Genomic DNA, 18,249 nt, shown 5'->3' on the forward strand with positions numbered 1-18,249 from the left:
TACTTTGCCAGCCGGTCGAGCAGCTTCTCTATTTCTGTTGTGCTGCTGTGGTTTAACATGACAAATGGACGGATATTGCAGACCAGCACTGTTGCTACGGTCACTAGTCAAAGCCTCGCCTCTCTGCCCTTCATTGAGTTGGGTCACAGTGAGTGAAATTCAATAGGAAATGTTTCCTCTCTGCGTGTTGGAGTACACTGATGTCTCTAAATATTCCCCCGTTACAATAGAAAGGAGTTGAATGAAGCGTTGCACATCCTTGACTTCCTTCTCTTATCTATACATTTTCAAGCTGTCATTGATTGTTCATGTTCTCAGGGCTCACTTCCCTTTTTCTAATTCTTTGTCCGAAATCCTTCGGCTTGCTTTACACAATGTAAAGATTGCAGTTGTCGTTTGAAATATCTTTCCTCCCTCTGAGTCTGTCAATCCCGCTTGGTGTCTGTGCCTTCATCTGCTCCAGACTCCTCCACTGCCTCACTTCCCAAACTCCACTCCAGTCAATATCAATAGTCAATAGTCGTTTATTTGTCACATTCACATAAATGTGTAGTGAAATGAAAAATTACCCGCAGTTCAACAATAAGACCAATAAGAATAATCAATAAAAATGTAATAACACATACAATCATAAACTAACACCAAACAAAAGAAACATCCATCACAGCGAGTCTCCTCCAGTCACCTCCTCACTGTGATGGAAGGCCAGAATGTCTTTTTCTCTTCCCCTGCCGTCTTCTCCCGCGGTCAGGCTGTTGAAGTTGCCCCGTCGGGGCGGTCATGGCTCCCGACATTGAAGCCCCCGCCGGGCAGAGAAAATCCCGCGGCCTATTTCAGGCCGCACCGGACGGTGAAAGGTCCGCGGTGGGCCGACCCAAGCCCCGCGATTCTGGGCGGGCGAAGACGCTGCCGCTGCCGGAGCTCCCGATGTCGGCCCCCACCCAGGGGGCTGCGGGCTTCCGACGTCCAGACGGCCCGCGCCGAAGCCTCCGGAGACGAGTCGCAGCCGCTCCCGCAGCATCCGAAGGCAGCCAGCGCCGCAGGTGGTGAGTCTGGGCCGCGGGCTCTGCGAACCAGAGCCCCAGGTGGTCCCAGGTGCATGGCCGGTGGTAGGCCGCAGCGGAAACGGAGACACGACACAGAAAACAAAGGTCATGGCCTCCGCTCGGGAGAGACAATGTTACAGTTCCCACCCCCCCCCCCCCCCCACATAACACACAACCACAAACACTACACCATATTTAAACTACAATTCAGACAAAAACAACAAAAAACACAAAAGACAAACGGACTGCAGGCTCCTTCATTCTGGGCACTAAGTTGGTCACCACTACATCTCACCTCTTCTCTATTCCCCTCCCTTTTGTGGATAGCTCCATTGTAAACATGTATTGTCTTTCCGCTGACGAGCTAGCACGCAATAAAACAGCTTTTCACTGTACCTCTGTTCCTGCGACAATAAATGAATGAATGAATGAATACGTTTATCGGCCAAGTATATGCATAGGCAAGGAATGTGCCTTGGTGTTCCGCTCACAAATTAACTGGCAGCACGGTGGCGCAGCGGTAGAGTTGCTGCCTTACAGCGAATGCAGCGCCAGAGACTCAGGTTCGATCCTGACTACGGGCGCCATCTGTAAGTAGTTTGTACGTTATCCCCGTGACCTGCGTGGGTTTTCTCCGAGATCTTCGGTTTCCTCCCACATTCCAAAGACGTACAGGTATGTAGGTTAATTGGCTGGGCAAATGTAAAAATTGTCCCCAGTGGGTGTAGGATAATGTTAGTGTGCGGGGATCGCTGGGCGGCGCGGACCCGGTGGGCCGAAGGGCCTGTTTCTGCGTTGTATCTCTAAATCAAAATTTAAAATCTAAATCTAAATCAAATGACAACACAAACATACAGTTAAAGCATAAACACATCAAAACAATAAGGACACAGCATTACGGTCTAAACATGTGGGTTAAAACATAAACTAAACTCCGTCTAAGTCATTACTGCCGGCTTTTCATCTCCCAGCTTTTACCAATGAATATTTAAGATTCTGTGTATATTCCAAAGATCATGATTGTACTGGGCTCAGTTCAGCCACAAATAATAATAATAATTGGAGTAGGAAGGGCCTGCAGATGCTGGTTTACAGCGAAGATAGACACAAAATGCCCAGTATCTCAGCGGAACAGGCAGCATCTCTGGATAGAAGGAATGGGTGACGTTTTGGATACACCTATTGGACCCGAAATGTTACCCATTCCTTCTATCCAGAGATGCTGCCTGTCCCGCTGAGTTACGCCAGCATTTTGTGTCTATCTTCAATGATAATAAGAGGTAGTATTATATCTACGGTGCATTTAGTAGTGTGATACATCCTAAGGACTTTATCGCTTAACAATGTTTCACACCGAGATTTGGAATTATATGAGGAAAGTTTGATCAAAGGTTTTAAGGAGCACTTTGAGATGGTGAGCATCAGGGAGAGACATCCACCTGTTGGACTGAATATTCAAAGATATGATGAACATTTGTTAATGTTCCCTTAAATACTTGTGTTTGAAACATTCTCTTAATAACAGCACCTGACAATATTTCTATTTGGCCAACAAATTTGTACAGGTACAACTATTCAATTGGAACTTTGTAGGTGGATTCTGCTTCGACTTTGTTGAAAATTAGTGCACATGTTGATAATTAATTAGATTGCTTTCACCTGCACTATTATTACAAAGAATTGCAAAATAGGTGAAATGTTACTGGGGGAATAAAAGCGAAAAAATGCAGATGCTGGAAATCCGAAAATAACGATCAAGTGCCGGAAATACTCAACGTGTCAAGCAGTGTCTTTAGTGCGAGAAACGGAGTTAACATTCTGATCTTAATCGGACCTGAAATAGTGAGATGAGAAGCATGTTTTAAGTTGGAACTCGGTTCATGCCTGCAACTCGGAACATACTTGTTTTCTCTCCCTTCCAGTTCTGATAAAAAGCCACTAAACTGAAACATTGAACCAAATGGGGTTAATGCACAAAGTCTCTTGCCCAGAGTTAGGTGAATCGAGGACCAGAGGACCAGAAGGGGAAAAGATTTAATAGGAAACTGAGGGGTAACTTTTTCACACAAAGGGTGGTGGGTGTATGGAACAAGCTGTCAGAGGAGGCAGTTGAGGCAGGGACTATCCCAACGTTTAAGAAGCAGTTAGACAGGTACATGGATAGGTCAGGTTCGGAGGGATATGGGCCAAACGCAGGCAGGTGGGACAAGTGTAGCTGGGACATGTTGGCCGGTGTGGGCAAGTTGGGCTGAAGGGCCTGTTTCCACGCTGTATCACTCTATGACTCAATTTCTCTCTACGCACATTGCCTGACCTGCTGAGTACTTCCAGCACTTTCTCACCAAATCAAATATTATGGGGCTGATCCAGGTACTCCTCAGCTTACGATGTTTCCACTTGTGTTAGTTTGACTTTGCGATGGTGCAAATGGCAGCGGCCCGTAGCGAGACGCCACTCGCTTCCGGACACGTGATCGTGTGTTTTCAATGCATTTCGACTTGGGTTTCTCGGAACAGATCCCCATTGGAAGCTGAGGATACCTGTACATTCAAGGATTTATCCGACAAGGGCAAGGGGTAGGGACTTTGTTTGATTGATATCCTGCTCAGTCTTTATTACTTCAGGGAGTCTGCCAGCTACTAACTGCCTCCTTGATGACCCTGGGACTATCCTCGATCGGACTTTGCTGGCTTTACCTTGCATGAAAGACTGGAGCGACTAGGCTTGTATACACTGGAATTTAGAAGGATGAGAGGGGATCTTATCGAAACGTATAAGATTATTAAGGGGTTGGACACATTAGAGGCAGGAAACATGTTCCCAATGTTGGGGGAGTCCAGAACCAGGGGCCACAGTTTAAGAATAAGGGGTAGGCCATTTAGAACAGAGATGAGGAAAATCTTTTTCAGTCAGAGAGTTGTGAATCTGTGGAATTCTCTGCCTCAGAGGGCAGTGGAGGCCAATTCTCTGAATACATTCAAGAGAGAGATAGATAGAACTCTTAAGGATAGCGGAGTCAGGGGGTATGGGGAGAAGGCAGGAACGGGGTACTGATTGAGAATGATCAGCCATGATCATATTGAATGGCGGTGCTGGCTCGAAGGGCCGAATGGCCTACTCCTGCACCTATTGTCTATTGTCTATTGTCTAAACGTTATTCCCTTTTCGTTTATCTATTCGCTGTGAACGGCTCGATTGTAATCGTGCATTGTCTTTCTGCTGACTGGTTAGCGTGCAACAAAAGCTTCTCACGGTACCGTGGTACTTGTGACAATAAACTAAACTGAACCTGCTGCCGGCAGCATGGCAGAGTGCAGGAAACCGCAAGGAGTGGCAGCAAACCCACATCCCACCACCTCACTGGTGCACGATCACATTCAGCGTGTGAGTAACGTCTGGAGAGGAATTCGGAGAATCTGCGCGATTGACGGCAAAAGCCTGACTCTGTTGGGAAGTGGATGGGTGCAGAACGCACTGCCCCATCACACTGCTTGCACAGATTATGGGGCCTGCTTCCTGCCGCAAGTCAGTCAGCAGAACTCCACGGGAAGCTTGTGGAATGTCTGGTTTATATTTTGAGTCAGCTGTGCTTTCCAACTGCATTCCCCCTTACTTAATGTGACACAGATGGAAACTATGTGAACTGATTGAAAGATAGAAACAGGCTCTCTGGCCCAGTGCGTCCACACTGACCATTGATCCGCCAGTCACACCAGTTTTATGTTGTCCCACATCCGCATTCACTCCCCTACACACCAGGGATATTGTACAGAAGCCAATAGACCTACAAACCACACATCTTTGGAATGTGGGAGGAAACTGGAGCACAGCACAATACCCCAGCAGTCATGGGGAGAAAGAAACTCCACACAGACAGCACCCAAGGTCAGGATCGAACCCAGGTCTCTGGCGCTGTGAGACAGCATCTTCAGAGTAAGTTTAGGTTGAGGTTTACTATTGTCACCTGTACCAAGGTGCAGTGACAATCAAATTGGATAGCACATGCAAACACAAGTTAGACACAAAATGCTGGGGTCACTCCAGCAGGAGCAACACAAACAGGCAGCATCTCTGGATGGAAGGAATGGGTGATGTTTCGGGTCATTTGGGAGTCTGAAGAAGGGTCTCGACCCATTCCAAATGTCACCCATTCCTTCAATCCAGAGATGCTGCCTGACTTGCTGAGTTACTCCAGCATTTTGTGTCCATCTTCGGTGTAAACCAGCATCTGCAGTTCCTTTCTACACATGCAAACACAATCAAGCTAATCTCGAGTACAATCGGTAGAGCAAAGGGAAAGACACACAGTACAGAATGTAGTCTCAGCATTGCGCCGCTGTGTGGCCCATCATATCCATGCTAACCCCCTCATTGTTCCTATTCCCCCCTCTCTGTTTTCCTGTACTTGTACCATTCATTCTCCCACAGGCCCATGGACTCCTTTGATTCATTTGACTCTACATTATTAGTTCATAAGTGATAGGAGCCCTTCGTAACATTGTCAGTGCCCTTTACGTGGCAATGACTGGAGATGCTGGTACAAATCGAAGGTATTTATTCACAAAATGCTGGAGTAACTCAGCAGGTCAGGCAGCATCTCAGGAGAGAGAAGGAATGGGTGACGTTTCGGGTCGAGACCCTTCTTCAATATCAATATCAGGCCATTCGGCCCATCAAGTCTACTCCGCCATTCAATCATGGCTGATCTATCTCCCCCTCTCGTATCTCGTTGGGAGACCTACAGCTAACATTGTTACCACTTTAATGCTTCCCTCAAACCAGGAGGTAGAAGCTTTAGATTCATGGAGTCGCAGAACCACACAGCACAGAAACAGGCCTTGTTGTCCCACCTCGAACATGCCTTTCCACACTAGTCCCATTTGCCTGTACTGACCCTGTGTTCCTCCATGACCTTTGCTATCCTTGAAGTCTGCTTTGGTAGGAATGGAAGGTAGACACAAATTGCTGGAGTAACTCAGCAGGTCAGGCAGCATCTCTGGAGAAAAGGGACGGGTGATGTTCGTTTTGGGTTCGAGACCCTTTGTCAGATCTTCATTCCTTCACAGGAATGGAGGTCAGTCAGCCAGAGGAAAATCTGATTACTTTTTCACACGAGTGCTTTGATTGCAATCGGCAAGACTACGTATTGTGGACCTGGAGCCTTTCAATGGTCACAGCCCAGCACAGTCCCTGCCTTGAGAAAGCTGAGAAACCTCTTGTTGGATTAACACAAGCTGTTAGTTTACGAAGGACAAAATGAGGGCAACCTTCCTCCTCCAGTGTTTGCATAGGATCCGACGATCTCTCTCACGGGTTTCAGTTCTGCTCCCATTGGTTTGGAATGAGCGGAGAGATGACATCAGTCTTGGCCTACCGTTTCACAGCGGCTATTTTTATATGCTGGAATTGACTGGAGGAAGGGCAGACCCTGCCAAAAAATGAGCAAATCGAAGACAGATTATATTGACGTGTTCAAAATTGTGGTGGGGGTTAATAGGATACGAAAGGCCATACTGATACCATGGCAGAAGATTTCATGCAGGAAGACACTGGCTAAAGGTGAAAAGGCAGCAGGGGAGATATAATAACTTTCTTCTGCATTTGTTTATGATCCGGGATGCACTGTCTGAGAGGTTCCGACGTGACCTTCGGCAGGGAAATAGTAAAGAATCAGAGGGCGATGGGGAAAGCAGGGGCTAGTTGACAGATATTTCAAAAGACCGACAAGCTCATGACCAAAAGATGGCTTCCTTCCAAGCTGTAAGATGCTTTGATTTATTTTTCCTGTCTCAGATTTACTTCCCCAAGAGACCAACACGTGGAGCTCTGCAGCTCATTGGTGGGATTTCCTGTTCTTCATGTGTCACTTCGAACAAGAGGTGGGAACATAATTGTTTTAGATTCTGATCTGGCTGGGGTCAGGGATTTGGGAAATTCAAGTGTATCTTTCAAGATAGAATAGAATGCTTCATTGTCACATGCGGCAAGTCGCAGTGAAATTCTTTGCCTGCATAGCATGCCAAGGTATGCAAATAGTCACCCATAAAGGGCCCTTACAAAGCTACAGATTCCCCCCCCTTCCCCCCCGTGCCAGTTCCTCCCTTTGTTCTTCCCCCCCTCCTCACGGCGCCCCCCCCAGAATGGTTCCTCCATTGTTCTTCCCCCCCCCCTCCTCACGGCGCGCCCCCAGGCCGGGTCCTCCATCGTTCTTCCCGCCCACTCACGGCCCCCCCCCCCCAGGCCGGGTCCTCCATTGTTCTTCCCCCCCCTCCTCACAGCACCCCCCCAGGCTGGGTCCTCCGTTGTTCTCCCCCCCCCCCCCACTCACGGTGCCCCCCCCCCCCCCCAGGCCGGGTCCTCCATTGTCCATCTCAGGTGGAATGGAGCACACCTCCGTTGTCTATAATGCACAGTTGATGTGGCCAATTGTAAAGAGATCAACTTAGGACTATCCTTCCATTTTTATATGGTGTCAGGGTTGTGAGAGAGGAGATATGGGTGTTCATTTGTACACAACAAGATGCCGCAAAGGGCAAGGCCAACAAATCTTGCTGTTGACATTAGCTGAGGGATAAGCATCGTCCAGATCACTGGGCAGATGCCTCTGGTCCCATTCAAAAGCACCTTGGGATCCTTACATCCAGCCAAGCTATAAACAGCACTGCACACACCCAGATAGGTTCATGATTTTAGTACTGGAACCGACACCGCCCGATTATGTTCTGGCAGCAATTACTCACTTGGTGGCATAAATATCTCCATCCGAGAAGCCGGTGTGTTCAACTCCCACTCCAGTGACCTGACCAGATCATCTAGGGTTCATACTTTTTATTTCAATAATAAACTTTATTCGTTATAAATTGCATGCAAAAAGTACATGGGTTTATTTACATTGGTAGCAAAACACGAAGTGATGGAGTGTCTCAGTGGGGCCAGGCAGCATCTGTGGAGGGAATGGAAAGGCGGCATTTGGATCAGGATCCTTCTACGTTCATAGTGTTGGCAGTCTCTGCATTCATAGTGTTGTTAAGTTAATACATAAAATGAGCTCAGCACCAATGCCATTCACATGGCCTCTTTGAGTCTCTGTCGGACAGTCACAGCCTCTCAATGTCCAGTGATGAAAGGACATTAGTTCATAAGTGATTGGAGCAGAATTAGGCCATTTGGCCCATCAAGTCTACTCCACCATTCAATCATGGCTGATCTATCTCTCCCCCTCAATCCCATTCGCCTGCCTTCTCTCCATAACCCATGGCACCCATAATAATCTGTCATAAAAATATCCATTGACTAGGCCTCCACAGCCCTCTGCAGTTCTGTAGATCGAGATTGCAGTGTAGGATCCTTCCCCACAAAGCCTTTAGCTCTGGGGTTAATATTTCAGTGCAGTACTGAGGCAACGTTGCACTCTCAGAGGTACTATCTGTTATATAAGACATGAAGACTCTCAGATATCCCACGGCACTATTTCAAAGACAATTATGAGCAATGCCTTTGTATCCAGCCAAGGTTCACGCGATTCATTGAGTTCATTGCTATTTGCACAAGCTCCCTGGTGCCGGAGTTAGCTGCTCTGTTCCCCTGCATCACCCCACTCTTGCCTAGTCTGTAAAGCATTTTGTTAAGAAATCTTAAACCATGTTGCACATATGCAAGTTCTCTCCGGCTAGATAAAGGTTCACATCAGAAGATAGACACAAAATGCTGGAGTAACTCAGCGGGTCAGGCAGCATCCCTGGAGAGAAGGAATGGGTGATGTTTCATGTCGAGACCCTTCTTCAGACTGAAAGTGGGAGAAGGGTCTCGATCCGAAACGTCACCCATTCCTTGTATCCAGAGCTGTTTGTTGCCTGTCCCGTTGAGTTACTGCAGCACTCTGTGTCGATCTTTGGTGCAGTTTCTTCTCACACATTTCACATCAGAAGAATTATGTTTAGTTGCAGTTAAAGTTTTTTGGAACAGTGCGAGAGGCCTTGTCTTTGAATACTGAGAATTGCACAAGATAACCTTGAAAAATAAAGCATGCAATTGGGAATTAAATTGCTCAAGCAAAGCACAGAGTACGAGAGGAACTCGACGGGTCAGGCAACATCTGTGGATGGGCTGGACAGGCGATGTTTTGGGTCGGGACAGTTCCTCAGAATGATTGTAATGGGGGGGGGGGGGGGGGGGGGGGGAGGAAGCTGGAAAAAAGAGATGGGGTGGGACTAAGCCTGGGAAGTGATAGGTGAAAGAGGTGAGGGGTGTTGCATTGGCAAATGCATGGAGTAAGTGGCAAAGGGGACACAAGGGTGTCAGATAAGGAGAGAAGATGAGTGAAATGTAAAGTCAGAGGGAGGGATACAGGTGGGAGGGGGACAGGAGGAAGAGAGAGAGAATAGGGATGAAAGAGAAATGTGGGACTTGGGGATGGGAGATGAGTGTGTGGGAGGAGAGAAAAGAAAATGCTCCTCTGGTAATCCAACACTTTAAAATTTAATGTTGATAAAGAGCCTTTCATTTTGAGGAGAGTGAAATCATTCATTTATAGACACAGACTTTATTACTGCAAACTGCACTATGCAGTCTCCAAAACTGGTCTTGTCCATTAGATTGGCAATGTTCCAATTGAGCATTCATTTATCTAGCAAAGTTCAACCAGATCTCCACCTCAGCAATCAGCGGCTTAGTGAAGTGGTCCTAGGCAGTCTGAAGAAGGGTCTCGACCCGAAACGTCACCCATTCCTTCTCTCCTGAGATGCTGCCTGACCTGCTGAGTTACTCCAGCATTTTGTGAAATAAATACCTTCGATTTGTACCAGCATCTGCAGTTATTATCTTACACTGTGGTCCTAGGCAGTTGTATTTACTTAAACTTAGGCTGTTAGTTGGATCATTCACCACCTGATCAGAACTCCAGGGTAAACTGGAGCTTGTTTCTTTAAGGTCATTGGGTAGACAATCCCCAACAAAGAAGTGGTCTGTTGAGGAAATGGAAATGGAAATGGAACTGAAACTTCCTGGAATTGATTGTCGTGGCAACAAAGGAGGTTCTAGGCACCAGATCAACTCTGCAGTTCACACACAACCATTTAAAAACTGGTTCAACAGAGTCTGGCGTAACTAAGCATGAGCCTAAACTGGCCATTACTAACTAGCTGCTCCTAAGTAAATGTCACTTCCCTTTGAGGTTTTAGCTTAAGAACAGGGATTGGTGGATGAAAATCATACCAGTTTAGCAGTTCATCTATCCTATTGCTCGAGCGTGATACAAAGATAAAGAAGATGGTGACTAACTATAGCAATCAATCCCTATTGTTTAGACAATAGACAATAGACAATAGGTGCAGGAGGAGGCCATTTGGCCCTTCAAGCCAGCACCGCCATTCAATGTGATCATGGCTGATCATTCTCAATCAGTACCCCGTTCCTGCCTTCTCCCCATACCCCCTGACTCTGCTATCCTTAAGAGCTCTATCTAGCTCTCTCTTTAATGAATTCAGAGAATTGGCTTCCACTGCCTTCTGGGGCAGAGAATTCCACAGATTCACAACTCTCTGACTGAAAAAGCTTTTCCTCATCTCTGTTCTAAATGGCCTACCCCTTATTGTTAGACTGTGGCCCCTTGTTCTGGACTCCCCCAACATTGGGAACATGTTTCCTGCCTCTAACGTGTCCAACCCCTTAATAATCTTATACGTTTCGATAAGATCTCCTCTCATCCGTCTAAATTCCAGTGTAGGAATTAGATGTGTAGGAAGGAAGTACAGATGCTCATTTACATCGAAGATGGACACAAAATGCTGGAGTAACTCAGCGGGACAGGCAGCATCTCTGGAGAGAAGGAATAGGTGACGTTTCAGGTTGAGGCCCTTCTTCAGACTGAGAGTCAGTGGAGAGGGAGACACAGAGATAGGGAAGTGTGTGTGAAAATGAGACATCAAAGGGGATGCGGGTCAAGGAAAATGTAGAATAGATCATTGTTAGCTAGGAGAAGAAGGCAACAAAGCAAACAGAGAACATTTAATCAGGGGGACTGTCAGACTGGTCGGAGAACTAGGAAGGGGGACGGATGGAGGGAGAGGGAAAGCAAGGGTTACTTGAAGTTAGAGAAGTCAACGTTCATACCGCTGGGGTGTAAGCTGCCCAAGCGAAATACGAGGTGCTGTTCCTCCAATTTGCTCTGGGCCTCACTCTGTCTAGTCCCTATTGATTAGTCTACACCAACCCCAGACATGAGAGCAAGGAAACGCCTAATGCTGGAGACATCGGTTTAAAGATAACTCTTTCCTTGCAAGGACTGTGCATCCACAGGACACGACACAGACTTGTAAAAGGCTAGATTCAAAACTAATCCTCAGAAATGATGTCTTCCTCAGGGGATGGTGGAAGCAATTATCCCTTAATTTCATTTGTCATGTCTCCTTACTTAGATTCTGCATTTCAAAGTGTTATTTTCTAAACCAAATCTATGTAAATTAGATTTGATTTAATACTAACTACTTCCTCATTGTTCAGTCACTCAGTGAAGTATTGTTTCTGCAGATTGGATTTAAATTTAACCCTTTCATACATAGATCACATCCTCTGGTTTTTACTGTTCTGGACAAGGTGAACCGGTGAGCTGCAGTCAACATTATCCAGGTTCCCTGGGAAGTAGAAATGTGAAATAAATTCCTCGTATGTTGCAAAACATACTTGGCTGATAAAGCATGATTATGACGATCATGATAAACGTGATAGTGGTCCTTCTCAACCCTCTCTCTATATCGCTGCATGCAGCTCTGGAAATGCACTGTTGATGCTTGGTTATTGCATTAGCAATCCGTTTGATTTTTATGAATGACTCACTATGCTTGTTTTGAAAAAAAACACAAACTGATTGTTATTTTTCGTGTGTGAGCGCGGACAATGTCACCAGTGATGACATTGGTTCAAGGACTGTGAACAACAGTCAGTTGTTTGCCGCCTGATCAGAGAACGATTTTTTAAAATTTTAGTGTGGGTTGCCATGATTCTACGAGCGTAATTTAAAAAAAAAAAAACTTGTTACATTTAATGCCGAAGAAGAACTTGCTTTCACGTAATGACGGTTCCAATGGGAGGCACGTGTTTCACAAAAACGAGGAACTGAAGGAGATAGAACAATGCCCCCATTGGAAGAAGGATGGGGGGGGGGGGGAGGAGGGACTTTAACTATTCCAAAGATAGACACAAAATGCTGGAGTAACTCAGCGGGTCAGGCAGCATCTCTGGAGAGAAGGAATGGGTGACGTTTCGGGTCGAGACCCTTCTTCAGACTGATGACTGGAGAGAGGGAGATATATAGATAAGGAAGTGTAAGGTGTGAAGACAGGGCAAAGGGAATGGAGATCAAGGAAAATGTAGAATATCTCCTTGTTAGCTGGGAGAAGGTTATCTCATTGTTAGCTGATGACAAAGCAAACAGATGAAATGTAGTGGGAGACAGTAAGACTGGTTGGAGAACTGGGAAGGGGTTGGGATTGGGAGTCAATCCGCTGGGGTGTAAGCTGCCCAAGCTAAATATGAGGTGATGTTCCTCCAATTTGCACTGCGCCTCACTCTGACAATGGAGCATGTGATCTATTTAACTATCCCAAAATTGAGGACTTGCTCAGTAATCAAAGGCTTATATGGGGCAGAATATGTGGGGTGTTATCAAGAGGGCTTCTTGAAACAGTATGTGGATAGTCCAACCTGAGAAGGGAACATACTGGTCCTTGTGTTGGGGAATGTGCCTGGCCAGGTGACTGGTGTTACGGTGGAAGAGTATTTGGGGGATAATGATCATAACTCCACAAGCTTTCACAGTGTTTGAAGTAGGAAGAAGGCTGGACTTTGTGGGTAGGTACTAAATTGGTGCAAGACAAACCACAATGTTATTAGGCAGGAGCTTGGGACGGTACATTGGGGACAGTTGTCATTAGGCAAGTCCATATCTGACGTGGGAGTTGGTTAAAGGCCAGTCGATTGATGTTCAGAACCGGCTTGGGAGGAGGGATAAGGATTACAAAGTAAGGGAACCTTGGATGACCTCTCCGGCATTGGTACAGCTCCCTCTCCTCCCCCACTCCCCCCTCCCCCTCCCCTTCCCCTGTCCCCCTCTCCCCTCCCCCTACCCTCCCCCTCCCCCTTCCCCTCCCCCTTCCCCTCCCCCTCCCTCCCTCCTCCCCCTCCATGCCCCCTCCCTCCTCCCCTCCCTCCCCCTCCCTACGTCCTCCCCTCCCCCTTCCCCATCCCCTTTCCCTCCCCCCCACTCCATCCCCCTCACCCCCTTCCCCATCCCCTTCCCCCCCCCCACTCCATCCCCCTCAACCCCCCTTATCCTCTCTCCCCCTCCCTCCCTAGGAAATAGATTTAAACATTAAAATGTGAATAACTTTTAAAATATAACATCGATTTCTATGAAACTTCTTCCATTAGCACCAAAGGGACGATGGTGAGTAAGGTGGGCCTAAAATTGGCGCGCTATCGTGTACCGTTTTGGCTGTAGTTCAGGAACAAACAAACAAACAAACGAGAGTTTTAGTATATGGATGTATTCATTAGTCGTGTTACATCCAATTAGCGCCATGGAAACACGCCTTATAGGAGAACTACCTGTGCTCATTGCCAGAATTGCAAATATTTCCCCAGGGAATATGGAGGCTCTCTTTCAAATGTGGACTTGGACGAGACTCTTTTCTTACTGTTTGAAGTGAATTCTGATATTCAAAAGCCTTGAAAACTGTACTGAGGTGTTAAATGTAATTCCGTCTGTCTTTCAGGCAGCTATTGGCACCGGGTTATGCCGAGACTCATTATCGCCAGGATGGAAAGCGAAGGACCAGTTCCCCTAGTCCCAAGGTGAGCCTGTGTCATGCTTGGACTGTCAGGGTATGGGTGGGATGCTGATGACTGTGAGACGCAGCTGCTGAAACTAAAGCAAAGGTCCACCATTGACCGAGGTGTGTCATGTACATATCTTTTGCACAGATGATGGTACGTAGATGGAGTGAGCTGCTAGAAGAAGTGGTTGAGGCACGTACAATAACAACTTTAAAAAAAAACACATTTGGACAGGTACATGGAAAGGAAAGGCTTAGAGGGTCAAACATGGGCAAATAGGACTACCTTAGATGGCCGGCATGGAAGAGTTGGGATGAAGTTAGACACAAAATGCTGGAGTAACTCAGTGGGACCGACAGCATCTCTGGAGAGAAGGAAGGGGCGACGTTTCGGGTCGAGACTCTTCTTCAGACTTCCGTCTCGACCCAGGACGTCACCCATTCCTTCTCTCCAGAGATGCTGCCTGTCACGCTGAGTTACTCCAGCATTTTGTGTCCAACTTCGGTTAAACCAGCATCTGCAGTTCCTTCCTACACAGTTAGGATGAAGTGTTCTACAACTCTATGACTAATAGTCTGGCCACAATGCTGCTGTGCCTAATGATAGAGATGATGAGGGAGAACAGGTTACTGGGAAATAAACTGGGGAATGGGATTGATTGGAATGCTTCGAGGGCCAGTATAGACGCGAATGGGCTGAATGGCCTTCGATATTATAAATAAGTAATGTGGCAGTCGATTGTGACCCGAACAGATGAACCCAAGCAGTTGGTGCACGTGAAGCCTTGCATGCTTTGCATTATTAATTTGTACAACTGTGTGCTTTTATTTTAGGCTCATTGTTTTTACCATGGCAATGTGATGGGCTTTGAGCATTCCAGTGTAGTACTGAGCACATGCAGCGGCCTACGGTAAGACTGACCTTGCATGCATTTGATGACCTTAAATAACTATCTATTTGACGAGAAATAAAATGACTGTTTGATTTGCAAATTATCTCATGAATCTCTCATAACGCCATAAGTGACAGCAGCAAAATTAGGTCATTTGGCACATCAAGTCTACTCCACCATTCAATCATGGCTGATCTATCTCTCCCTCCTGACTCCATTCTCCTGCCTTCTCCCCATAACCCCTGACACCCGTATTAATCAAGAATCTACCTAACTCGGCCTTAAAAATATCCATTGACAACCTCCACAGCCTTCTGTGGCAAAGAATTCCACAGATCCACCACCCTCTGACTGAAGAAATTCCTCCTCATCTCCTTCCTAAAGGAACGCCCTTTAATTCTGAAGCTATGACTTCTGGTCCTCAACATTCCCACTAGTGATAAGCACGCTGACCTGCAGTGGACGAGAAGAGAAGGAGTTGGAGGGAAAGTATGTAATGGCTGGTGTTTGTTGTCTGATTTCTAGCTCCCTTGAAAAAAGGTGGAGGTGAGTCCTCTCCCTGAACCAATATGGCCTGAGCAATGACTTTACTCCCACACGATTCTGGAAGACATGCATGTTGGTAGCATCTTTCCCAACCTCAGAACATCTTGAAGCACTTCACAGAAAATATATATATTTTTTATAGGTAATTAATTGCCTAATTAATTGCCAGGAAAATCTAGGAATTCTGGGGGGGAGGGGGTGGGGCAACTTGTTCATGTAAAGGCCCAACAAGCAGCAATGAGGCAACTCCTTTTGTGGGACTTGCCTGATTGGTGACTGGGAGAGCCTGCTGCTGTTCAGATAGTGAATGCCTAAGTGCACTCACATAGAAAGAACATTTTACTGTGGTGGTGCCTGAAGAAAACAATGAACCCAGTGGAGCACCTTTGACCCTAACAGTCTTTCCAGGTGAGACAGAGGTTCACCTGCACCTCCTCCAACCTCATCTATTGCATCCGCTGCTCCAGATGTCAACTTATTTACATCGGCGAAACCAAGCGCAGGCTCGGCGATCGCTTCGCTCAACACCTGCACTCGGTCCGCGTTGGCCAATCTGATCTCCCGGTGGCCGAGCACTTCAGCTCCCCCTCCCATTCCCAGTCTGACCTTTCTGTCATGGGCCTCCTCCAGTGCCATAGTGAGGCCCACTGGAAATTGGAGGAACAGCACCTCATATTTCGCCTGGGCAGCTTGCAGCCCAGTGGTATGAACATCGACTTCTCCAACTTTAGATAGTTCTTCTGTCCCTCTCTTCCCCTCCTCCTTCCCAGATCTCCCTCTATCTTCCTGTCTCCACCTATATCCTTCCTTTGTCCCGCCCCCCTGACATCAGTCTGAAGAAGGGTCTCGACCTGAAACGCCACCCATTCCTTCTCTCCTGAGATGCTGCCTGACCTGCTGAGTTACTCCAGCATTTTTTGAATAAATACCTTCGATTTGTACCAGCATCTGCAGTTATTTTCTTATACTACCTTTGCTTTGAGGGTCAACTTACATTGTTTATTCGTGCCTTTGAAGTATGGTTCAAATCCCAAGCCTACTGGCTATGTGGGAGAAAGCACTGACTCAGACTGGTTGACTGCTAGGTCAGGAATTTCAGGTTATTGATCCAAGGACGATGAAGGAACGGGCATAAATGTTCATGTCAGTTTAGTGCATAAGCTGGGAACCTATTTGGAGACAATGATGTTATCGTTGTCTTGTTGCTCTTGTCCTCCTCTGGGCTAGTAGTTACAGGGCATGGTTAAATTGCATTTCTTATTTTGGAAATTGCATTTCTTATTTTGGAAATTGCATTTCTTATTTCTTATTACATTTCTTATTTTGGTTAAGCTCTGACATTTATTGCTAGTTAAACTTGTACCTGTACACTGTCCTTGCTCTGGGGGCTGTTCTTTGCTAATTACCAGTACATCTCTATATTGTTTTATTGAGGCCCACAGTCTTGTTTAAGGTTTTGCTTGAAAAGAAAATCACAGGAATACATGAATGAATGGAATGAAGAAAATGAGCTCCTGATTTCCTTCCTATTTCCAACATGTGCTCTCTGAATGAGTGCCAGACATATCAGAGGGCAAAGGGGAAAGAGTATTTGCGGCAGTGGGGGGGATGGGTCTGTACTGTTTTGGCATCTTGCCCCTTTACACACTGTAAACTGCCTTTTAACAGCGTTAACATTACTTGATGTGCAAACCAACTATCTAAGGTCTTCCAGTCTCAGTTTCAGTTTAGTTTATTGTCACGTGTACCAAGGTAGAGTGAAAAGCCTTTGTTGCACGCTAACCAGTCAGCATAAAGACAAGTGGCGCAACGGTAGAGTTGCTGGCTTACAGCGCTTGCCGCGCCAGAGACCCGGGTTCGATCCTGACTATGGGTGCTGCCTGTATGGAGTTTGTGCGTTCTCCCCGTGACCGCGTGGATTTTCCCTGAGATCTTTGGTTTCCTCCCACACTCCAAAGATGTACAGGCTTGGTGTATGTGTAAATTGTCCCTAGTGTTACTGTGCGGGGATCGCTGGTCGGTGTGTACTCGATGGGCTGAAGGGCCTGTTTCTGCGCTGTGGTTCTAAGCTAAACTAAACCAACTCATGATTCCAGTTGATCCATTTACAGTGTATAGATACATGATAAGGGAATAACGTTTAGTGCAAGGTAAAGCCAGCAAAGTCCAGTCAAGGATAGTCCGAGGGTCACCAATGAGATTGATAGTAGTTCAGCACTGGTCTCTGGTTGTGGTAGGATGGTTCAGTTGCCTGATAACAGCCGGGAAGAAACTGTCCCTGAATCTAGAGATGTGTGTTTTCACACCTCTATACCTTTTCGCCCGATGGGAGAGGGAAGAAGAGGGAGTGGCCAGGGTGCGACTCGTCCTTGAATGTATTTACAGCAGTATCTGTACTGTTTTGGCGCCTTGCCCTTTAACACACTGTATGGATGTTGGGATGCAGCCTTTTAACAGTGTTAGCTTTACTTGATGTGCAAACCAACCATCCAAGATCTTCCAGTCTTAATGTTTAGCTGTTGGTAAACAGTCTGCCCTTGGAATGCCGACTTGGAATGGATCTGTCTTCTATTTAAAATAACCAGTAACTTGAGTTATGTTACTTGGAAACTTTTTGTTCCACGCAATAAGCCAAAGTCAAGTTCAAAGCAAAGATGGATCAGAAGTGGGATGTTAGCAGCGTGGTAGCAGCTGGGCGTTGTAAGAGCAGATGTTTGGCAGTTGCATGTCTGAGGTCAGTATTAAAAGAATTTCCATATTTATAACTGAGAGGAACCACAAGTCATCTTTCCGGATAAAAACAATGAACTTCCTGCTGTGGGTATTTTGTCAAGGTCAATCAGATCCGTTTATTATTGTTTATGTAGAAAAAGAGAACACGTTGTGTGCAGATGGAGGTCCTTGCTCTTTGCTTTTTCAAGGAATGTGTGCTCC

At 46.5% G+C, this 18,249-nt stretch overlaps 1 protein-coding gene across 1 annotated transcript in view; it reads left to right on the top strand.

The window, feature by feature from the left end:
- Nucleotides 1-18,249, top strand: part of adam19b (ADAM metallopeptidase domain 19b) — a 157,285-nt gene that overhangs the window by 71,831 nt on the left and 67,205 nt on the right. Inside the window, exons 4-5 of the mRNA XM_078411234.1 lie at nt 13,817-13,895; nt 14,711-14,787. Of these exons, the coding sequence (XP_078267360.1) occupies nt 13,817-13,895; nt 14,711-14,787 (156 nt within the window). The remainder of the gene's footprint in view (nt 1-13,816; nt 13,896-14,710; nt 14,788-18,249) is intronic.

The sequence above is a fragment of the Rhinoraja longicauda genome, chromosome 14, assembly GCF_053455715.1.
Source record: "Rhinoraja longicauda isolate Sanriku21f chromosome 14, sRhiLon1.1, whole genome shotgun sequence".
Lineage (NCBI taxonomy): Eukaryota > Metazoa > Chordata > Chondrichthyes > Rajiformes > Arhynchobatidae > Rhinoraja > Rhinoraja longicauda.